Below are 24,807 nucleotides of genomic sequence, written 5' to 3'. Positions count from 1 at the left end.
TGGACATTTGGGGTGCTTCCGGTTTTTAAATATGATGAGCATTCTCACACATGTGTTCTGGTGCACATATGTATCATTTCTGCTAGGTCTGGCCCAGGAGATGGGGATCCTGGCTATGCAGCACGTGTGCTGTGGCTTTGCCAGCAGTTTTCCAGTCTGGCTGTACCAGCTCACACTCGCCCCCGTGGTGCCTGCAAGTGCCAGTTGCTGCACAACCTTGCCAACATTCAGTATCGATAGAAACAGTAGAAGCTAAAAGTTAATGGAATGACATTCTAAAAGTGCTGAAAGAAAATAACTGCCAACCTAGAATTCTACTAGGAGACTGTCAGCCTCAGTTCTCTGTATTTCCCTTTTCTCCTGGCTGCCCTGCTAGCTCCGGATTCCTGTTTGTGCCTCCCAGCTCCCTTGAGACTGACAAAAGCTCCGCTCAGCTCCCCTGCCCCTGAGCAGGGCTCTCTGCCCTGCTCCCCAGCCTTTCTCCCCATGCAGCGCCTCAGGCGGAGAATGGAGATCGGGTGTAGAATGTCAGGCTTGACTCAGTGCGTCCTCCCTTTTGCTGGTGCCTTACTCTTCAAATCCCATCTGCCTCTGTAGTTCTATGCTTTCATGCAGATTTTGGATGCTTTAATTTTATCCAGCTATTTTAATTTTATTCTATTGTTTTTGTTGTTATTCTTATTGTTAAGATGGTACAAGCTAGTTCATCTCAGCTGGCACTGTAATTTTCAGATTTATTCTTTAATTGGAATTTTTCAAGCAATTTTTTTAACCAAATGTTCCATCAGCCTTAACAAGATTTCCCCCCTTGTACTCTGAGAGCATCTAGCCTGCTCCAGTGCACAGTGTTTTGTCCCTGCTTTGCTTGTTAACACAGTTGCCTCAGATACGAAGCCTCCATCTGATACTTGTGTCTTATCACTTTCATTTTAACTACTGACCATATGTAAAGTGTAGTCTGATTCATTTGCTCAAATCCAATGTGTTGCTGAAAGTTCTACCCAATGCAATAGGCAAGAAAAGGACATAAAAGTCATGTAGATTGGAAAGGAAGAAATCAAATCATCTCTTACTACAGATGACATGTAGAAAATTCCAACAACTCTAACAAAACTTCCAGAACTAAGAAGCTCATCAAGCTCACAAGATATTAAGATAAACTCACAAAACTCAGTTGTATTTATATGTATTATCGATTAATGAATGTGGTCACTGAAATTAAATATAATGTCATATATAATTGTTAAAAATAAATACTTAGAAGTAAGTCTAACAAAACATGTACAGGATAAATATTCTGAAAAGTATAAGTGCTAATAAAAGAAATCAAATGGAGAGAGCATGTTCATGAATTAAAAGATTTAACATAGTAAACATGTCAGTTCTCTCCAAATTGATATGTAGATTTAACACAATTCCTGTCAAAATCTTAGCAAGATTGTAGATATAGACAAGATATTTGCATAACTTATATGGGACGGTAAGAAGGTAGAATAGCTAAAACAACTTTAAAAAAGAGAATCTAAGTGAGGGGTAGATCTACTCTCTTTACAAGATTTACCACATGGCTGCAGTGATTAAGATGGTAGTACTGGTGGGGAGAGAGGTGGAAACATAAATTAATGGCTCAGAATAGAGAACTCAGAAAGAGGTCCTCGAAGATATGCCTAGCTCATTTTTGATGAGGACACAAATACAGTCCAGTGGAGGAAACACAGCCTTTCAACAAATGGTGTTGGAGCAATTGGACACCCAAGGGCAAAAAAAAGTACCTCAACCTAAGTCTAACACTTTTTACAAAAGCTAACTCAAAAGTGAATTACAGACATAAGTGTTCCGTATGAAACTATATGACATTTAGGAAAAAACTCAAGAGAAAATCTTTAGGATCTAGGGTAAAGCAAAGAGTTCCTAGACTTGATATACACAACACAATCCAAAGGAAAAAGTGATGAGGGGACTCCATTAAAATTTAAAACGTTTGTGCAGTGTAAGACCCTGTTAAGAGAATGAGCAGCCAAACCACAAACTGAGAGAAAAACTTTATAAATGACATTTCTGACAAAGGATTGGTATCTAAAATATATAAAGAATTGTCAAAGCTCAACTGGAAAATAAGAAAAGAGCAAAAAGCATGAAAAAAATAGTTCACCAAAGAAAATAAACAGATGGCAAATAAACACATGAGAAGACATTCAACATCATTAGCCCTTAGAAAGATGCTGATTGAAAACATGAGACACCATTATACACTTGTCAGAGGGGCTAAAATTAAAAAAAAAAATGACACCACCTCCAAATGCTGGTGAGAATGGGAAGAAACTAGATGATGGATACCTTGCCAGTAGGAGTGTAGACGGTACAACCACGCTTGAGAATCTCAAGCTCATCTAGTGCAACTCATCTAGTGCAACTGCCATACAGCCCGGTAATCCCACTTCGAAGCATTTATCTCAAAGAACTGAAAACTTAAGTTCACACAAAAATTTCTACACAAATATTGATAGCAGCTTTATTAATAATATTCCCAATCTGGATATCCTTTCAGTGGGTGAAAGGTTAAATCAATTTTGGTACATTCGGAGTATGGACTGTGACTTAGAAATAAAAATTAATGAATTGTCCATTACCTTTCCAAGTGAATTAGTCTGACTGAAAATGCTCAGTCCCCAAAGTTTATATACTGTATGGTTCCATTTATATAACATCCTTGAAATGATGAAGTTATAGAAATGGAGGACAGACTAGTTGTTGCTAAGGTTAAGGAGGGGGTGAGGACAGAAGGGGAGAGGATGTGAGTCTTAAGTGTCAACGTGAGGGGTTCCTGTGGAGATGGAATGTTCTGTGTCTTGACTGCATCAATGTCAGTGCTCTGATGGGGATACTATACTACAGTTCTGAAATATCCTACCATTCATGGAGAACTGAATAAAGGGTGGGTGGGATCATTCTGTGTTATTTTGCACAAATACATGTGAGTCTGCAATGATATCAAAATCTAAAGTTTAATTAAAAAGACAAACAAAATCAACCAGTAAAAAAAATATGCCAGTGTGCCAGTGTTGAGAAACCCTGATCTAGATAGAAGTAGAGGTAGGCAATGCCATATAAGGAAGCTAAGGAAGGGCTGCCTGGTTGGGAGGAAGATCAAGGGAGGTTTCGCAGAATTCATGTCACTTGGTTTGAGCCCTGGCGAACATTGGGTTTGTAGGAGCAGAAGATAGGGAAAAATTATTGTTGTGAAGAATACTCAAAAGTTGTGTCATGGTGGCTCAAGGCATCTAGTTGGCAACGATGGGTAGTCTGAGGCCTAGAGCAAGGAGGACCCTGGGTCATAGTAAGTGCTGAGTTTCAGAGGCCAAGCTCTGAGTTACAAGTGTAAATGATGCTTCTCGCAGTTACTCATATACTCTTGACACAGAGAGAGTGCACCAGAGGTAGTCCAAACACACCCAGCCCGAAGCAGTCAGGGCACCTTGGCGTTTAGGGGTCATTCATGATTTTATGTTACTCATGCTCTTGTAGGCAGTGAGTGGCATGATCGATCTCGGTTTCAGTAATCTGTCTTATGGCTGGTTGTCTGGCACCTGCGTTAGAAAGGAGAGAGATCATTGGCAAAAAAGACAGGAAGTGATTGAGGCCTGTATTGGGGAAATGGAAAATGGAACAGAAAAAACTAGAAGGAAAATGGAGACATTTCAGAAGACTTGGAGACACCCAGCTTGGCAAGAGGGGTCTGAGCTGATTCTGAAGTTTCTAGCCCAAGACAGAGGTGCACATCTCAGGATGTCCTCTCCTGAAGCAGAAACACAGGAAGATAAACAGATCCAAGGGGGAGAGAGGCGATGGGATTGGTTTGAGACACGTGAGGCACAAGGTGCAAAGTGCTGCTGGTGATCTCCACGAAATAGTTAGACATTTGGATCTCTGGCCTGGGAGAGAGAATCAGACTGAAGATATGTCATTAGAGGTCAGATGAGGTTACTGGAGTGAGAGGAGGTCCAAGAACTGAACTTGGGAGAATATCGACAATCAGGTTAGGGAAAGTTGGAAGTGAAGAGACCAGAGAAGCAGGAGAAAACCTAGAAGACAAAGCTGTCTCATCTAGGGCAGGGAATCCACAGAGGAGATTACACATAGCAGAACCTGGAACTGCAGAGAAATTCTACGGGATCAGACAGAGGAGAAAAAGCATCGAATTGAACACTTGGGTGAATGGTCCTCGATGAGAGGGGCCTGGAAGGAGCAGGGCAGGATGGGAAGGGCTGCGTGCACTGTAAGGAATCGGGCAGAGGGTGCCACTGATGCCACCAGCCTTTATTTTTCAATATAATTGGTAATATTATGATTAAAGTGATTTCCCCCTATTAATTTTTTTTTGCACCTGGTGAACTGTTCTTTAGCATCACTGTCATAATTAAATGTTTGTAAAGAAACCAAAACTAGAGGAGCCACAGAGAATAACTGAGTGGCGTGAAGGCCTTTTACCTGAGAGTTGGTCCCTTTTAATGTCTCATTTTAATTCAAATCATTGTATGTGTATTTTGTTTTGATACAGTTTCTGTGGTTGGAAACTGAATGCTGATGAGTAAATGGAAATTTACATTTTAGCTTTGAAACTTTTTTAAAGTTTCAGAGCTAGGTTAGGGAATTTGTGTGAATGTATGTGTGAATTTCATGAAAATTATATTTTGTGTCTTCCAGTAGTTGATTAAGCTTTCTTACTCAGTTCTGATTTTCCTTCAATGCCTGTGAATCTCACAGTAAAAGACTTGTTTCACAACCTCTGGGAATACCACGCAGTGAAGAATATGAGATTTTTTTAGAGGCCCAAACTAAGTTGGTAGAAATTTAAATCCATCTTTTATCTTTTAGATGAAAGCCTTTGAGATCCTTTTAGTGTGAAGTTATCAGCAGGCTTGATTCTCATATAACCTCATTACTAACCCAAGGATTATTCAAAATGCATGGAGAGCAATGCTCTGTGGCTGAAACTCAGTTTTTATCAATTCTACAGTCCAGCAATAAGCCACATGTGGTCCCCCTAGTTTGCTTGGGAAACTCTGCCTGCCCACCCCCATTCCCCCTGGAGATCACAGTACAAATTCAAAGCTCTCATAAGTTGTGCACTAAAGAAACCTGTTCAACTTTATCTGAGCATTTTCCAGATTTATTTAACTGCCGAACCTTTTTCTACATGAACACTTTATAACTCACCTAGGAGCGTTGTAAGATAAGAGGTGGAATGCATACTTTTAAGGGATAGTGGTGTTTTCAATATACCTTTGTGTTATGGATTCGCCTTGGTGAAGTGTGAGAAAAAGTTCTTATCCAGCTTCATCACTGATCATCACTTCTCCCCCCAGAATGGTAAGAAATGGATTATTAGGAACTGGGCTTTTGCATATTTTCCTGAATAAAAGAGAAGTTCATCAGTCATTGTCTCTACTTTCGTTCAGTGGAATAAACTTCCAATTAATAAATTAAAAGAGTTCGTTATGGACACATAAGTATGAACGAAAGATGGTTGTATCAGACTCACCAATTGTTATTCCAAGGCTCAGTTAAAACAAGAGAATGCACTCCTTGGGGGATAAATATATTTCCAAAACTGAAACCATGTCATGATTTACTTATTCCGTAAACGTGTGGTCTTATCTGCTCAGATTTACATTGGGAGCAATAAAACCTCTGGCAGTTGCTCCTGGTTGTCTGCTGAAGAGGAGACAGAGATAAGAACATTCCTTTTTTATTGCTTTCTTGAACATCTGAGGCTGAGGTGGAGGTGGGAGAGGTCTACCTATCAGGGCCATAAATGACCAAGTCTGATGCCAGAGAAGTAAGCCAGTCCTCCTCGGAAAAGGTGGTATATAGCTCAGGTGGGGGCCTCTGTATGTTCAAACCTGTCAAAGGCTTTAAAAAAAAAAAAGTCGGGAGGGCTGCCACCTCCCCTTCATCAGAAAAACAATCACTTCAATTTTAAAATATTATGGACTTTCCAGTTTTTTCTTTTTTAAATAAGCTCATAGGTTACCTTCCTGACCCCACTCTCTAGGATCCTGAGCAAGGTAGGGTCTGCCTGGTGACCTGATTCCAGCTGACAGATTCTGGTCAGAGTGCCACCTGCGAACAGCGTTTGAGGGAGGGCCCTGGCACAGACCCCACCCATGCACACCCAGTGAGAGTGTGACCATTGGGAAAGTCGCTGCCCCTTAGCAAGACTCAGCCTTGACTAAGTCTTGCTAAGTCTTAGCAAGACTCAGTAGGAAGGTCATTGTCACCCCTGGACTCTCGCAATTCCCAGATGTGTCGGTGCCGTGTGAATGAGGCATGCTCAGAACCTGAAATTACTCAGTTTTCTTCTCCGGACATTAACGCTTTGGTTAAAAGCTGCCAAAATTATGACAGAATCTGGTGGGGGTGGGGATTTTTATGGCCTAATAAATAACATGGTAGAAGGTCGTAATTCCATATTAGCCACTAAATATCCAAAATGTATAAAGTATGCAAAGTTAGGTCCAAGATATGGATGAAAAACAGCTCAGTGACATTTCTTAGAAATTACTCATTTTCTTTTTCAGTCTGAAAGTGGAACAGGAACATTCAACTAAGCCCCAGGCTCAGAAAGCTGAACACCGCCTGGAGGACTTAAAAAATTACATCGACAGAGTCATTTTTCTTTAGACTTTAAATTACAAATAAAAAAAATCTTAATGGAATTTTGGAAGAAATCTCAAGTTTTCAGATTTCTAAGACTTAGGTGGGCCTCTAGAAACTCACTTCGTGATCTTTCTTGAGCTACGCTCCTGAAAAGGTGCTGAAATAGCACTAGAGGAAAGCAGTGGTCCTCGGTTTGGGCTCCTCCTTTGTCGGGTTAGTTGTCTTCCATAATGAATTCTAACGTCCAGCTGTGCTCCTAGACAAGAAGTTCTTCCTTCTGGATAAAGTAATTTGCTTCAGATACAGTGAATCTGTTTTCACTCTTTCTGCCCCTACTTCAGAAGCACTGTTACATGCACACACATGTACACACCCAGCCTCTGATATATAGTCTTTTATCTCCTCGAAGATCTTTGTACCTGCCTAACTTCTTGTCTTTTAACACCAAGTGTTTTGAACTTTTTCACCCATTCATATCCCTGAAAATTGCCATGACTCTCACCTTCTAAATCATCCCTCCAAACCTCTCCTTCCCTCAAAATAAAAATCTATCCAGTGGTAAAATTTGTTGAAAGGCATAGAGTGATGCCACCAGGTCTTGGCGTAGGGGGATTGCAACAGAAAGAGACCAATAGTCTTCGAGGGCCCTCCTCCTATAAGAGCTCAGTGGCTCTCCAAGGACACCTTTGGGATTGGACATAACCCAACACCGTGAACATCCTATATGCTGTCAGAGTTTTTTTTTAAGCACTTATAGTATTGACGCTCTTGTTATTTCCCTTTCAGGCAGGTTGGGCTAACATTTTCTATGTCAGTTAAAACATTTGTTTTTGTTTTTGACAGATACCAGATACTGCTACACTCAGCACACGATGGAAGTCACAGGAAACAGCATCTCTGTCACCAAACGCTGCGTGCCACTGGAAGAGTGCTTGTCCACAGGCTGCAGAGACTCCGAACATGAAGGCCACAAGGTCTGGGCAACAAAGCAGGCGGCCAGTACAGCCCAGTTAGCCTCCCCCCACCACAGACGCCTGCCGGGGCTCACGGGCAATGCTCACTTCCTGTGTAGGCAGGCTTTTGGCTGTCCTTACAGCATTATGAGAAGATGCTTCCTTTCCTGTGTACTCTGAAAAAATAAAGACTTTCCAGGGTATAGGAAAAATTATGTAAACACAACACCAAGAGGGCATTGAAATTTATTGTAAACCCTTTAGTCACTTAGAAGAAAGTAATAAAACTTCCAGAAGGAAGAGGATCAAGGGACCAATTATGTCCTCATAGTAAAGCATTGCAGGTGTCCCAGTAGCTCATTCAGCTGAGGGGCCAGGCAATTTAGCTTTGACCACTTCTGGTCAAGTGGGGCCTATGCCTTTTGTGGGGTGCTGGCTTCGGGGAGTATCCACTGGCTCCTGAGTCGTTTTAGTAGGTGATGAGAGAACCATCTCCCTGGGGTTTTGCTCCCCTGAAATTCCACCTGGTGCCTGCACTGAAGCGCTTAGTTTAAAACCAACTGAGCGGGCAGCCTTGAAAGAGAATATAGGGAGTCAGAGAAAGGCTGACTGACTCACGGTTGGAATGGGGAATGCCCCTGACTCTTGCTGGTCATCAGAGCTGGCTGCACATATGAGCTTGTATATCAGGCCTTGGCCTTGATTTGGGGTCAGCCCACGTCTCCCCGTCAGGCAGCCTTCCTGGGGGCTGCGATAGCTGCAATGGTACTGTTAGTGGGGCTTCTTTCTCTCAAGAAGGTGGACACTTACTTTTCAAGAGACTTGTCAATTACACTAAGAATTCATTGTAAAGTTATGATCTGCCTACTTGCTCCTGGTTTGAAATGTGTAGGTAAACTCATGGGCTTTGCCTGACCCCCTAGCAAGCTGGGCTTGGCTCTCAGGCATTATTGTGGCTACTTCACCTAGGAGGAAGTTGCAGATCGAGAAGTGACATTACGTGCTCAGGTCACACAGCTAGTAAGTGATAGAGACAGAATTCAAACTCACTTCTGACCCCTAGTTTCTCTCTGTAGCTTCATAGTGCCTCCCTAGCCCATGTCAGCTGCAACTAGATTGACACCTCTGCAGGAGAGTGACTCTAGGGTATCGACCATCACAGTCTTCCAACATTACTGTGAGTGCAACTCGCATCAGGATCTTGTCTAAATGCAGGTTCTCATTGCGAAGTGCAGGGCAAGTTCGAGATTCTGCATTTCTAATTAGCTCCCAGTTGATGCTAACACTGCCGGCCTGTACTTAGTGTAGCCATGGCCTGAAATAACTTCTGTTGATAGTTTTTTTGGTTTTTGTTTCTGTCTTATGATCCACAAGTAAAGCTGCATGAAGCAGAAATAGTTGCATAAATGAAAACCCTTAAAACTTGAACTCACCCAGGAGAATGGAGAGAATTATGCAGACAGTTCTAATGAATGTAAATATTTAAGTTTAAATTGTCTGGGTTGTTGCCACTTCCCTTTCACTGTGAAAAGGTGGCAAGTGAAAGTTGCCCTCATAACAGTTTCCTCAAGTAGTCAGAAAGAGCCTCTTTGAGAAGGGTAGGGTAAATATTCTTTATAATCCCCGCTTCAGAGAAGGAATAGCCAAGACCCAGGAAATGTATAAAACTGTAATAACTGCATGGTTGGATGTCAAGAGCAGAACCCATGTCCCTTGAAGCTTGGGTGGGGGCTTTCATTGTGATTATATTGCTTCCCGATGAAATTTCATCCCCCGCCCTTAAATGCAGTGTTGGTGTCTCCTTAGTAGAGCAGGTAATTTCATTTGAGTCTTGCCATGAGGGAGACAGTTCCTTCAAAACCCCCGCCTCCATCCAAGATCTGCCAGCTTCTCATCGAGCTTCTTTTTCTCCTTTTTTCAGGTCTGCACTTCCTGTTGTGAAGGAAACATCTGTAATTTGCCACTCCCCCGAAATGAAACCGATGCGACTTTTGCCACAACGTCACCCATAAATCAGACAAATGGGCACCCGCATTGCGTGTCAGTGATAGTGTCCTGCTTGTGGGTGTGGTTGGGACTCTCGTTATAGCAGTCCAAAGGCACAGTGTGTATTAGAGATTTATGGGGGTTCTGACGGTCCATAGTCATGCATGAGTCATTGGCCCGACAACAGTTCCTGCAGCGCTCGAGGATGTCTTCCTGGCTAAGCGTTTCCACTTCCCATGAGGAACAAGGATGGCTTCAGTGTAGTCATTTCTCCAAGACCTCATTGAAGCCAGCCAGCCCCTAAAACAGACCAAGCTCTGTACCGTAAGCCTTTGTTTTTACTCCAACAAATATTTCTGCATTTACTGAAATCTGGGCTCTTAATTTGGAGTGCGTGCATGAGCCAGAGAAGGTCCTGGGGCCCTCTGAGATGCTAGGCAACATGAATGGTTGTGTTTTTAAGGAGGAAGCTAAAGGACCACTAGTTTAAATATAATCATGAATTCACTTATAGCTTTAGAATTTTAAAATGGTAATTGCAAAATGAATGGACCATTTCCTTGTAGATTTCTACTAAGTCTCCAGAAAAGTAGTGAGCAGTTTGTCCAATTTAATTTTTCTAACATCCTTCTCCCAGCGGTGAGGATCACATTCCCTCTGCTCTCTGTGTGGGAGGTAAAAAGGCAGTCATAAAAGTTTGTTGTGTGGGGGGAGGGGGCTGGAGGAGGATTTCCCCTAATTTAATGGAACTAGCATCCATAAGTAGCCATTTGTCTCTTCATATAACTGGTGAGATTGGGCCTGATTGGCAGCTGGTTGTGCTAGACTGATTCCACCTGGCCCAACGGGTATTCAAGGAGTCCCACAGCAGTCATGGTGTCCTACTCAGACATAGCTAATTTAGACAGAAGATTTCAAAATGAAAGGAAAGAGAATGTGTGGAGGTTGAGTGTAGCTCCTCATGGGGGTCCAGTGAGAGGCTCAGCAGATCCTCCATCTGCAGTGCATGCTGCCCAAGAGCCCTTCCCATTCTTCCTCTTTCACATTTCCAGTGATTTTAGGGGAAAGTTCTACATTGAATTGCCTGGAGATTAATAGGGAAAGAAGACATGATATCCTAGGATGAGAAGCGTGTGGAGTAGTGGGGTTACAATGAGACTGGTAAGGGGACCCAGTGGGAAGTTTTGATTTTTTTTAGCTGATTGCTTTTGAAGTAGACAGTAAAAGTTTCACCATCCTTCCTATATTTTCACACCCCAAATTACATTTTTTCTTCTTCCTTGTAAATCATTTATACAATATTTATTTTTGTATGGCATAACTAGAAACTAAAATATATTGTAAAAGATTCTTTATTCTGAGCAAACAATCAAATCAGAATACTTATTTTTCAACAGTGGTAGAGCTTGTAGTATATGCGCATTGAACATTATCTATAATACTTGCACCAGTGTTGAAAAAATTATTTATGTTGTAAGCAAGACTAATGTGCTGGCTTCAAGGTTTTGCTCATGGTTTCCTCAGTGGTGGGGTCCCAGAGGTATTGGGGTGGTGGCCATCACTGGTATGGGTTTCTCTGCAGGGTTCGGGTGTACTTGGCGTGAAGTTCAGTGGAGCCATTGCCAATAAAGAGGATGGTGTTGTCGGGGGCCATCTGCTCCACACAGGAAACTGTCTCTGGCTCATAAAATGAGACCTCCTCAGGGACCAAATGTGAACTTACAATGGTAACTCTGATACACAATAATTTAAATTGCATCAAATGGCCTTAAATCAGAGTTTAGCAGTCTCATCAATAAGTTGCTTATAACTGGGGTGGGGAATTAGAGGGAGAGAAAGCAAGACATTGGTTAAGCACCTGTTCTGTGCCGGGCACTATGCTAAGCACTTTACATAAGTTAGGTCATGTAATTCCTACAAGAACCATGTAAGGGAAATTACTAGAATTTATACTTGATAGATGAAGGTACCAAGGCTCTAAAAAGCCCAATGACATGAAGCCTTTTCCTTCTGATTTAGGTTATATGGGATGGGGTGGGATTAAGTGGAAGGGGAGATGGAATTACCACCTCTAGGAAAACTTCCAGGCCTGACTTCATGGGAATGTGGCCATCTTATCATGTTGTCATGTTGCGTTTGTCTAGTCCTGCCTCTGCAGGGTGCCATTTGCATGTGTCCCCAGATTTTTTTTTTTCTTTTGGGGGTGAAGGCATGGTCTTCTCATTCATTCCTCTCACTAAAAGAGGAGACAGGCTGATCTTACATGTAACAATGCTGTAAGACGTTGGAAATTTGATGTACATATCTACAAGGACATTTTAGTGCATGGTCACTGTCCACTGACACCTTCCAAGAACTGCATGAGATTTCAGTAAGAGACATCATCCAAACGTTGGTTCTTAATGAGAAGATGGGCACTCTGAAGCCTCCCTGGCTGGTGTGCAGGGCCCAGGTCCACAATGGTGTCATCTGCCACCCTAAGGGTCACTACAGTCTTTGAACAGATCTGGCTGTGTACACCCTGTGTCCCTGTCAGAATGGCTGGTGTTTTATTCCCTTGAAAGTGGTTTTGCTTCCCATCCCCAGCCTCAAGGAGCCACAGAAGGGTCATCTATGTGGAATGCCTGGGACTGGTCACTCATCTGACTTTTCTACCACACTCAACCTTCTGTTCAGTCTCACCATCGGTGATGGCTTGAGTGCGAAGAGCCGTGATGTATATATATATGAATGTATGTGCCACTTATTTATTTTTAGACTCTCCACAGCATTCATGTCAATATGAGATTAATGCCTAAATTTTGTAAATATTGTACATTTTGTAAATCAATGAATAAAAGTTTTAAGCGTATCTCTCCAGGCTGTTCCCTGCAGAGGCACATGCCAATCAACTATTCAGGCACCCAGTTACGTACAAGGCATTGGGTTGAGCACTATAGGGAACCTCCTCCCTCCCAGGACAAGAAATGTATGCCTGAAAAGACACAAGACAATTCATTCCTGCCAGATGATTCATATAGACAGTACATGCTGCAGAAATCCAAGAAAGAAAGATTACCAGACTTTTCAATCAAGTATGTGATTTCCCCAGAACATTTCTTTGTTAAATCATGAAATAGAAAAAGATTGTGTGTATGTGCTATCACCCCACTAACTCTTTATTTTAAAATCTTATTCTGTTCTTGGAGTAAGAATTATGTTGCTGATGATACAATAGAAAACATTTTCCCTTGATGGCTTCTTCTGCAACAGGAAACAAATATTTGAATAGTATAAATGACATTTTCATCTAACAATAAAGTGAATTTATTTTTCATAGTAAATGATATACATTGAAAGTGACCTTGAAAAACACTAGCTTGCTCCTGATTCCTGGTTACTCTTTAACACCATATATTTTAAAATTTCCAGGCAAACAGAAGTATTCCCCAAAGTTAAAGGGTTTCCATTAGGTTCTGAGTTGGTGCTATGGCTGGTGCTCTAGAGTGTCACTTACACATGGACACGAAGACAGGCCTTACCACCGACCTTTGGGAACAGCTCCAGGTATTCAGTGGAAACAGCACCTCGTGTGGACTGTGCTTTTAGAAAATCTGATTTTGAAACTAAATTATATGGTAACCCAGCTTGGGGCATTTAAAAGAACCCTTCACTTTTTATGAAGGCACTTTGTATCTCTTTCCACTTACCACATTTTGTTTACAAACAACATCTAGGGCATACCAGGGATAAAAAACAGATGGGGCACCTTGGCTATATTATGGCAACTTTTATCTGAGATACCTAAAGAGTTTTCACAAATGTTGTCAATACATTACCTTTAACTTACCTAATGGGAGAGAAACATTGAAAACTCTTTGGAATATTGAAAACATTATAATTGGGAGAACTTGCCTTAAAGATTCAGCCATTTTTCTAAGCTTACGCAGCAACTTGGAATAGGATGGAGGCATGACTATGAGGCATCACGACTTTAGCCTGGAGTGTTCTCCAGGAATCTACTGGAAAATGGGTGCTGATATTTTTTTTTTTTGGTGCTGATATTTTTAAATATAAAGTGGCTAACTTAAATTTGGTGTAGCAAAATCAGTGCAGATTTCCAAAATGCCTTTCAAATCAAGCCTTCATTTTCAGTGATTATGCTGTCTAGCTAATTTTAGATTCATGGCTTTTCCATTAACAAATTATTATTGTCTTGCTATTTAAATTCCATTGCAGTTGCTGGGATAGGATTGGGGGCATTTACGTAGGTATATTTTAAGCTGACTAGAGATCTAGAATCCAGAGGCTGAGAAATGATTTCCGAGAGACCGTTTGCTATTCTAATAGCAACCCCTGGTTCTTGTGTATGATTCTATTTTGAAAGCATTTGACATACCTTGCTTCAGTTGGTCCACATGACCCCACTCACAGCTCTCACAGCTAATGAAGGCTTTGGAATGGTTGAGGGAGACTCCACTGGTAGTTCGTACAATGACTTTGATCCCTGGTCCAGAGCTCTTTGTTCCACACACACTTGTCACCTGGATGACATGTAAGATGACTCTACCCTTCTATGTTACTTTTACTAAAAAGACATTTCCCGGGTCACAAAATCAGATGAAATAGGACCTTAGAAAACATCTAGCGCACCCCTTTAATTTTGTAGAGGAGGAAAAGAAACCCAGAAAACTCAGACCATTTGTCTCTGAGAAAGTCACATTGCTTGTGTTAAAGAAATGATGAGACTCATCAAAACTTCCCTCCTTAGATGCTTGAAGTAACTAAGACACGGGCAATGGAAAACAGTTTAGGTTCTCTTCTCCCCTTCCCTCTCACTCGCCGTGGGTTGGCAGCACCAGGAGGACCATCCACACAGGGCAGGGCAGAGAGGAGGTGGAGAAGGTGAGCAAGAAGGCAAGCTAGCCAATGAAAACATAGATTGCTTGTTCTAACTTGAGAAGAAAAACATTCAGTGGAAATAATTTTCAGAATCATGTTCTAAGAGAGCAGAATGATTTATCTAAACTAGAGATGGTCCCTTACTCAGATATGGCTTTCTCAAGGTTTTTTTTTTTTTTTTTTTTTTGGCAAGTCCAGTGTCAGAAACCAGCCTCAAAAGCCATGTGTAGGCCTGGAGTTGAGGCCTCCATTGAAGTCCTACTGAACTGACAGGGATCATTCTGTCAAAGTGGGGAAAGTGTGTATGAAGAGCAACTCTGTTGAGTTTAAACAAAATGAAAAAAAATATCACCAGAAGAGAGCCATGATGCAAAAGAAAGTGCTAAATATAGGCCATTCCCTCAATAAATCCATTCATCTTTGAGAAGAATTCATAATCGACTCACTGTCTGACCCATGTCCCCTCCACAGAGAGGCACTACTGCTGGTGTCACGTGGGGTCTGTACCCAGAGTCTGCATACTCCCCACACCCGTCTGCCTTCTCCCTAGGTGTTGCTGGCCATGACCACCAGTCCCATTTCAACGCTGCCCACCAGCATGGCTTTACCTCCACCCCAGCCTCTGCCAGCCATAAAACAGGCCTGAGTGACACCCCACATGGCATAAAGATGGGCTGTTTGAGGAGAGGAACCCTGTTTAAGGAGTTCTGCATTGAGGCGCCTTGGCTGTAAAGGTGCTGAGCAGGCCCACCGGCCGGAAAGAACGTATCTGTGCTCACCGGTGCCTCACTCAGCCTGGCTTGGCCCTGAACATGTCAGAACTTGGCTTATCCCCACCTTGAAGTCTTTCTAAAACTCAAAAGGTTGGGCCCATCCCTGACTTTAATATCATATTTAATTAATTAATGACCCTGTGTAGGTTTTGCTACTGACCTAAATACCAAGTGTGCTGTGTAGGGACGCACCCTCCTTGATGCAAGATAGCCGGAGACCAACATGAAATGTGTGAACCAGACCTCCCAGAAACTCTTCAAGTCAAATAATTCGAAAAACTGAAAGCTCCATTTACAGTATTAAAAGTCTAGAAAAGCTTAGGCCATCCAGGGATGACATGTTAAGATCAGTCAATGTGAGTATCTAGTCAACTGAGCTGGCCCATCTCCACCTTCACTTTATGGGAAGGGGACAGTGAGGGCCTCTCTGCTTACTGGTCTCAGGTGCTCCAAGCTACTCGGGCAGCCTACTAGGGATCTGATTTGCACTGGGGTCCCCAGGTTCCCCGTTCAGTGAACGGGGAACAGATAAGGTGGACAAATGCTGCCTCAAATTCACAGAAGACAGGAGCTCACCTGTTGGTACACAGAGGTGATCATTTGACTCAGACTGGAAATGCGTTCTTTGAGCAAGACTGTGGATACTTTCCCTTTGACAGTTTCAGCCTAGTATCTGGGGTGCTTTATTCCCGATACTTTACGCAAAGGGAATGATATAGTTGAAAGAACAAGGCAAACTTTGAAAAGCCTAAGAGAGTGGGTTGCCTGAAAGACTATAGATCACTGTGGATAACACACTGTTCCAAATGTGGGAGCCACGGAGAAAGGATCAGTGGGGAGCCACTGAAGGGAGAAGCTGAGAATGCACCAGCCGCTGCCCGATCAGTTGGAGAACAGGCCCCCACAAGGAGGGCAAAGGTGGATAGCAGGTTGGAGTTCAGTAAGTAAACTAGGTAAGGATTTAAGGCCCAAATTACCGAAATTAGCAAAAATTTCACAAAAAGAAAGTGCTAGAATCTGCTTGAAGTCAGACATATGCAAAAAATGAAATCCCTCGGACCTGCTGGAAGCAGGACATCTGGTAGTCCTTTCCTCAGGAGCACAGAGTTGAGGGAAGCAAATGCTTGTGCCCTAATCCAGCAGCCTCACTCTGAGACCGCAGATTGGCTAACCTGAGACTAAACCCAGAGCACGCATGTCTCCAAGAGCCCCTAGCAGGGGGTCTTAATGCCAAGTACAGATTAGAATCACCTGCGAGAGGAGGGGGGGCTTTCTGAAAATAATAATGAGCAGGTATCCTGCCTAACAATTCTAATCTAGTTGTCTGGGTGCTTTAAAACACCAGGTAGTTAGGAAAGGGCTGCTTCCCCAGGTCATTCTGATGGGCAGCCATTAGCTGACGGGCAGGAAATGCTAACCCTCCATTAGAAATGATCAATAAAGATCACAGAAGCAAACTGAGTGAAGACCAATCTGTCATAGGCTGCTCCACTGGCACCAAACTTTCAAGGCATAGTCATCTACAGCTAAAGGAGGCTGACCTCATAGCTTTCCTAAAATTTAATGTCCATGACCCTTAGATGCCCATCCCATCCCTACCAGCTAACTCTTTTCAGGAGTCAAACACCTGCTCATTTTTCATGTCTTGGATTAAATGCATCTTCCCTGGGGAGTCTTCATTCAACCTCTCAAGTAAAGTGAGCCTGCCTTCTCTTAACTGCTGTAGAATTCTAAACTTCTCCCTCGTGACACTTTACTCACTTATAATTATTTAATTAGTCATTATGATGACTATCCACTATATTGCAAGCTCGACAAAGATGAGTAATATCTCATTTTTATTCTCTGCTCTACTCCGAGTATCTAGTACACAAAGGATACAGAACAGACATTTATTAATAGATCAAACTGATATCCCTGGACCTTATGTATATAATATTCCCTGTGAATACAGTCCCCCCAAGAGAGCAATCTTGGCCAATTTTTTGCATAAGAGGTGAGGGTCATCCTCCATGAGCTGACCTTGTCCAGTGATGATATTAGCATAGCCCAAGAGGAAGACATAATTCACTTAAACTTGGTTACCAAGCAACATATCTAAGAAGTAGGCTTGGAGATGTTTCTTTCCCTCTAGTGCAAAGATCTTGACCAAGAGATCCTTGCTTTACCAGACCAGCCTATAGCATCAGCTCAGTCCTCAGCTTCCACCAACACTATGCTTTATCAGAGTGCCTTGAACTTGGGAATTGTGGGCACTCAGGGCTGGAGGACTTCACAAAGTACTTATTCCAACCATTTCAATTCCACTGTCCTCAAACCTCCAACTTTTCTCCACAGATGGTGCTTCTCTTACTTCACATGGAAATAAAAATAGCCAATAGAGAGAACACCTCCACTGACTGCCACCAAGCTGTGCACTTTCTTCCATCTGCCTAGGTGCTCTCTTCTGTCCCTCCAGTGACGAAGAGGAGATTAATTCTCCCTGTACACAGAATCCCTTTCCCTCCACTATCCTCAGGGACCTCACTGTATAGATTACTCCCTGCTCCCAATCTTCAGCTTCTTCCACTGTACTGTCTCTCTTCCATCAACATTCAAATATAATAAAAGCAAAACAAAACAAACTATGCTTCACCCCACTGCCCCTTCATTTACCCTCCTCTCTCATGGCTCTCGCAGCCAGACTCCCCAGAAGATGGCTGTGCTCATTGTCTTCATTGCCTCACCGTCCTCTCACTCCTCACCACTCAGACTGCCTTCTGACCCCATAGTGAGTCCACTAATGAAGGTCAAGCTGATCAGCCCAGGGTTACTTTTTAGTTCTCTTCTCACCTAACTTCTCAGTATGATTCCAAACTTCCACTGCTCTTCTCCCTTGAATCACTTCACTTGGCTGCCACGAGCCACCCTCTCCCAGGAACTTTTCTACTGCCCTTGTTTTCTAAATCTCCTTTGATGGCTCATCCTCCTCTATATGAATTTAAATAAACCAGAGTTCCTCAAGGTGTGGTACTAAGTCTCCTTCCCTCTACAATCTCTCTTAGGTGATTTTCCTATGCCCATTATTTACTGTATTTTCAGACCATAAGATGCACCTAGGTTTTAGAGGAGGAAAATAGGAAAAAAAATTTGATGCAAAAAATGTGGCAAAATATTTAATAACATAAATAACATAATATTTCACCAATGTAAATGTAAACAGAACTCAACAGCAGCATTAACAACCATTATTCCTTTCAAATTCGCGGGGGGCGGGGCGGGGAAGGGTGCATCCTTAGTCCAAAAAATACTGTAAATTCCCAGTCATTTCCTAGTGGATGCCAAATGTATTTATTCTCCTCAGACTCCTCCTGTGAACTCTAGATTACTCTCCCCAAATTGCCTTCCCAATATATCATTTATATGCTATCTCAAACTCAAGAGCAGTCCAGACCAAATGTATCATCTACTCTGAAGCTCACCTCCCTCCAGGGTCCTCATCTCAATGAACAGCACTGATAGCATCCAGCTGTGCAGACCAGTAACCTGGGGTCATTCCTGACTGTGGTAGAAAAGATGCTGCCTCCTCCACTCTCCTCAGCCCCACATATGGAAGACTCAATATTCGTATGTTAGTCAGGATTCTTCTGAGAATCAGAACCAGTAGGATATGTATTTACAGAGAAAGGCTACAGGAGCGGGACAGCCTGAAATCCACAGGGGCAGCTGGCAGACTGGAAACCCCTGGAAGGGTAGTGTGGCATCTGAGGCAGAATTCTTCCTCCACATGGAGCCTCAGTCTTTTCTCAACTGATTGGATGAGGCTCATCCACGTCCCAAAGGGTGACAAGTCTTACTCAAAGTCAACTGTTTTAAATTGTCTTCACAGCAACATCCAGACTCAATGCTTGACCAAACAGCTGGGCCCCACAGTCTAGTCAAGTTGACACAGAAAATTAACCATTGCAATTGGTTTGTCATCAAACTGATCTATAGATTCATTGCAATCCCAGTTAAAATCCAAGAAAGCTTAACAAAAAAAGCAATTGGCAGGCCGATTCCAAAATTCATATGTAAGTGCAAAGGAACTAGAATAGCTATCAAAACAACTTTGAAAAAGAAGATCAAAGTTGGAGGGTTCATAACCACCTGATTTGAAGAGTTACTGGGAAGCCATGGTGACCAAGACAGTGTGGCATCAGTGACAGGCTGAATGTACAGATCAGCGGGACAGACTGCAGTGCAGAAATCAATTTGCACCAATTGGTCAATTGACTTTCTTAAAAAAGGTGCAAAGACAACTCAGTGGAGAAACAGGCAGTCTTTTCAACAAATGGTGCTTGAACAGTTGGATCTCCATATGTAAAAATATAAACTTGTTCCATATTTTGCAACAAATTTTTAATAACACAAAATGGATTATAGATTTAAATGTCAAGCTTAAAACTATTATACTTTTAGAAGAAAACAGGAAGAAATCTTTGTGGCCTTGGGTTAGAAAAAGGGTTCTTAGGCATGACACCAGAAGCATAATTCATAAAAGAACAAATTGATACATTGGACTTTATAGAAATTAACAATTCTTGCTCTTTGAAAGACACTTAACTGAATTAAAAGACAAGCCACAGACTGGAAGAAAAATATTTACTATAGATATAGCTAAAAAGGGGCTATCCAGCATATATAAAGAACTCTCAAAGCTCAATAAAAGAAAACCCATAAAAATGGGCAAAATCTTTCAACAGGCATGTTATCAGTGACACATAAAAGATATGGATGACAGATATGAACATGGAAACATTAATCAATGGGAAGATACAAAATAAAACTACAATAAGATATGACTATAGAATGACTAATATTTATAATGTCAAACTGCAAAACTACCAACTTTTGGCCATTGCAGCATAAATGATAAAGCTCTTTTGCAGAGTAATCTGGCAGTATGCGTGCAGGACTACGAGAATGCACATATCCTGACCCAATAATCTTGCTTCTGTAAGTGGCTTGAACTAGGGAAACACTGCTATGAACAAATTTGTCCCTTGCAGCAAGCATACTTGTAATTCCAACAACAAAAGATAAAAATTCAAGACAATGTGAATGTGCAAGAGTGGGGGAATAGTTAAGTCAATAATAGCACATCCACCTGCTACAGTATCATAAAAAATGATTGCTCCGAAGATGTTTTCAATGTCAAATCAAAGTAGCAGCACTAAAGTTGTATGTTCAACGTATCATACCATCTAGGAAGTAAAAAATATACATTAGAAAGTACTTGGCTGAAAAAAATCAAAATACTCTCATTGCATATGTTATAGTAATAAATCATTCTTTTCCTTTTTTTATTCTCCATATTACTTGTGTAATGAAAACCATAAATATAATATGAACAATTAAAACTTCATAGCCATGGTTAAAGGAACAGCTGTGATTAATTTGGAGGCTCCTCCTCCGTTGTTAACCCAGGTGGGCCTTGGCGTCCTGGAGCCTGACCTCACCCCGGCGGTGCGCTGAGGTCCCTGGGGGCCAAGGAACCTCCCAGTGCCACCCCCAGAGGTCTGGTTACACTGACCTTAGATAGAAAGATCTGGAGAGCATGATTTCTTAAGGTGCTTTTTTAGCTGTTTATTTCAAAATACTTCCAAACTTACAGAAAAGTTTCAAAAAGATTCAATAAGTTTTAAATGTTGTCACATCAATCTCTTTCTCTCTAATGATATAATAATTATTTTTGTTCTTGAACCATTTTAAGGAACATTGCCTACATCACACCGCCAGGCCCCTTCATACTTCAGCCTTTCCTGAGATAAAGATGCTTTCTAAGGTAACCACAGTGCTGTTATCAAAGTCAAGAAATTTAACACTGATACAGTACTTTAGAATCCACGTTCTAATTCTAAAACGTGCACTTGATGAAGAAAGTGGCTATTATGGAGAAATTGGCCGCCTCCTTACTGAGACAGTGGCAGCAGACACAAGAGCTGTAAAGCGGAAGGAACCGGCTTCATGCCTGGAGCCAGCCCTGCCCTTTCTCATGTCTGTCTCACCCTCCCTTCGATTCTGTAAGCTCCCCACGTCCTTCTAACCACCCCCTCCATCCTCGCAACATCCTTAAATGGGCCTAGACAGTTTCTGTTGCTCACCACCTAAAAGCCCTGCTGGGTCAGAGTGGCTGAGCTGGGACTGTTTACAGAATATGTGGGTCCTTTAAGAGTTTGAAATGTCCTGTTCTAGGACATTTCCCCTCACTCCTTTTTAGGACACAGAATACTCCATGATAAAGAAACTGGTGGGAGATAAGTATAATAGCTATCTACAGGAAAGCATGACTGACCAGAGCTCCGAGGATCAAATCCTGACTTAAGAAAAGTTCTGACTGTCTAGGGCTCTGAGCGAGTAGAAAGCAGGGTGGAAACTGTGCCCCTCCCAGTACCTGAGGAAGCCGTGGCCTAGGACCCTCCAGACACAGACACAGACACAGGCAGACACAGACACAGACACAGACACAGACACTTTAAAGTGTGCTGTATTGGTTCCCTGGACCTGGATAGCTTGCTAGATGGAAGCTCAGCAGAGACTTGTCAAGTCTGGGCCTGTTACTGACACCCTGTCAGGTCTGAATTGGATGGAAAACATGTCAGAGGGGACCCACTCTGGCCTCCAGGTGGGATTTCAGAGCCCACCATTGTCTGGCTTTGCAGCATCCAGGCATTCAGGTGCAGGACACCTGCCTGGTCTCTGATAGGGAAGTGCGGACCGGGGAGCTTGTGTCTCAGCATGTCTGCTCAGGTCCTAGAGTGGGGAGTTACATATTTTCTTGGAGAAAAAAAAAACAATGCTAAAAATGATGCATTTCCTGCCTCTCTGCTTCTTACTCTCAAACCTACATTGGTTGAATATGTGGGAATGTTGTGCTACAAAAAGGGGGGAATAAATGTTCCTGTTGTATTCTAAAGAGAAGAGAAGGTTTCTCCCTTCTCTCTCTTCCTTCTGACCTCCTTCTTCTCTAAGAAATTTGGGCCTACTGGGCAAGAATGACTCAGAAGACTCATTAAACAAAAGTTAAGGCTTAGGGTCAAACTGTGAATGGAATGTAATCCAAGGGGTACGCGTGTGCTATTTACCAGTGTTATTGAACCAATGGCACATTTTGTAATCATTGCTACACACCCAGGACACGTGGTATATATTGCAGTGAAAGGGAACGTTGTGAAATACAATGAGCATCAGTTGTGGATAAACAAGCTTGGACTCAAGTCACAACTCAGCCACCAAAAAGCTAAGTGACCTCAGGTAGAGTTCTTCACATTGTTTTGAGAGGTAAGAGAGATTGTGGAAAGCACTAACACTGAATCTAGCACACAGAGAGCTCACTATAAAAGTTACTAGATCTGTGCTGATATAGAAGTTATTGGATAGATGTGTTGAGCTCTCCTAGCTGACTTCATGAGGACAGGGAACATTCCCTTTGAACTTTCTGCATCTAGCATGTATTTGGCACATAGTAACTGCTTAATTTAACTTTTGTTGACTTGAATAAACCTACAGCAGTGTCATCTGACTTAGGTTTTAAGTTTACAGACTGACTTATTTCAAATAGTAGGGAAGTAAACTAGAATAGAAGGGGACATGACCTGGCTCTTCAAGTGCTGACTGATCATTCCTAACCTTTACCTTATTGAAGAAAAAGTGATCTAGTGTCAATGCTGGTGAAACGTACTGGGGACAGAGCTCTAATGTCACACAAGACTTGTCATAATGCCAGGGGTTTTCCCAATGGGAAATATATTTTCAGACCAGACACTAAAGAGAGGTCTAAAATGCCCATCATGGAAACAGAGATTAAAGCTTTGATCCCATGGAAATATAAGAAAATGGCAGGGAAAAATCATCTACACATACAGAGGTCAGCACTATCCATGCACAGCAGCCCTGCAGAACACACACAGTAAAATCAATTGGTCAAGGCTTTTGGGTTGTTCTTTGAGTAAGTGTATAAGCAAAGATTGAAAATAAGATTAAAAATGGATATTCTCATGTAGGCTGATCCTAGTAAGACCAGAAGAAGGTAGGATAAGGAGAAGCACATCTAAACTAAAGCAGTTACAATGAACAAACGGGTGACTTATGTGAAGAAGGTTGTAAACTACAGAAGGCCTTACATGTTTTAGCATTATTGTCTCTCTATGTCTCTCTAAGGATCTCTTCCCACTGCCAAGGCCCAGACCACACATACCTGGGCTGATAGTGGTACAAAAGCAGAAGTTGGAAACCCAACAATCAAGCAACACCTGGTCAGCATCTTAGTTTTGTTTAGGTTTTGGGTGAAGGCACATTGTCTCCAGGTATACAACTTCCAGCCACACTGTTTTGATTATGGCTTTACCAGGAGTCCTACCAACTGAGCCCTCACTGAGCCCATGTTCTCAAATCAAAAGGACTCATAGCACAATTGATCACAGCTAAGGGATGGGGAGGAATGAAATGGTCTGCACCTTAAGATGGAGAAGAGAAGGGCATGCTTTATGTTCCTAAGGAGAGAAGAACTTTTATAATTCTTAATGAAGTGGTACATTGGTAGACTAAAGAAAAGCAATAGTTTCTATTCAGCACAAAACTAAGTAGAGTAATGCATTGGGAAAAACATTCAATTGGTTTACAAATGACCACTTTGTTATGAATTTAATACACCTGTTCAGATGAAATACAGGTCCAGCACAAATAATGTGCCTTTTTTATTACAAAATCATAAGCATGGAATTCTATAACATAACAATATCACATTCAAGCGCACCATATGATGTTTTAGGTGAAATGTTCAAATTAAAACTATAAATCATTACACCTATGTTATTACCATACCGACCACACTCAAGCAGGTGTGACTTCTGCCAGACCCTGCATGTACCATCACAGCAAGAACTGGAGTTGCAAAAGGGATTGCTTTTAGGTGTTTGGAGGACAGTGATGCTAGAAGCTTCACTACTTATCATATTGCATAGCTGATGCTATGTCAAATGTTCTCTCTCCTTACCTGCAGGTTGCTCAAGATTTGAAAACATTCTGGCTGGGTCATCAGCATATACGGACATGGAATTCTCATTTGCCATGGCAGGAAACCTGCTTTGTCCATCTGATGTCAAGATAGTGGCTTTGGGTCCTGCTAGAGTCCACCAGCTCACCCTAGGGAAATAACGTGGTAAATCTTGAAGATTATATTGCTTCCATATACAAATGTTCCTGGACTTACAGTGGGGGTATGTCCTGATAAACCCATCATAAGTTAAAAATATTACAAGTCCAAAATGCCTCTACTGCCCCTAACATACCAAACACCACAGGTTAGTCTACCCTATCTTAAATGTGCTCAGAGCACTTACACTGGCTTATAGTTGGGCAAATCATCCAACACAATAAATACACTATAGAGCAGTGATTTCTAATCTTTTTCATCTCATCGCACCATAAACTAATTACTAAAATTCTGCTGCACACCAAAATTTTTTTTGCCAGCTAACAGAAAAGAGGCATAGTTTTGATTGATTTAAGAAAAATAATAACAGTAATTAACT

General features: G+C 42.0%; 1 protein-coding gene across 1 annotated transcript in view; it reads left to right on the top strand.

Annotated features, from left to right (window-relative positions):
* The window catches only part of LYPD6 (LY6/PLAUR domain containing 6), a 119,749-nt gene extending 107,032 nt beyond the window's left edge, over positions 1-12,717 (top strand). Inside the window, exons 4-5 of the mRNA XM_028510690.2 lie at positions 7,504-7,634; positions 9,535-12,717. Coding sequence (XP_028366491.1) covers positions 7,504-7,634; positions 9,535-9,702 — 299 coding nt within the window. The 3' untranslated portion in view covers positions 9,703-12,717. The remainder of the gene's footprint in view (positions 1-7,503; positions 7,635-9,534) is intronic.
* Positions 12,718-24,807: the final 12,090 nt, after the last annotated feature.

This window comes from Phyllostomus discolor, chromosome 4, assembly GCF_004126475.2.
Source record: "Phyllostomus discolor isolate MPI-MPIP mPhyDis1 chromosome 4, mPhyDis1.pri.v3, whole genome shotgun sequence".
NCBI classification, from domain to species: Eukaryota; Metazoa; Chordata; class Mammalia; order Chiroptera; family Phyllostomidae; genus Phyllostomus; species Phyllostomus discolor.
Note: the sequence above shows the minus strand (reverse complement) of the source record. Positions and strands in the feature narration are given on the sequence as shown.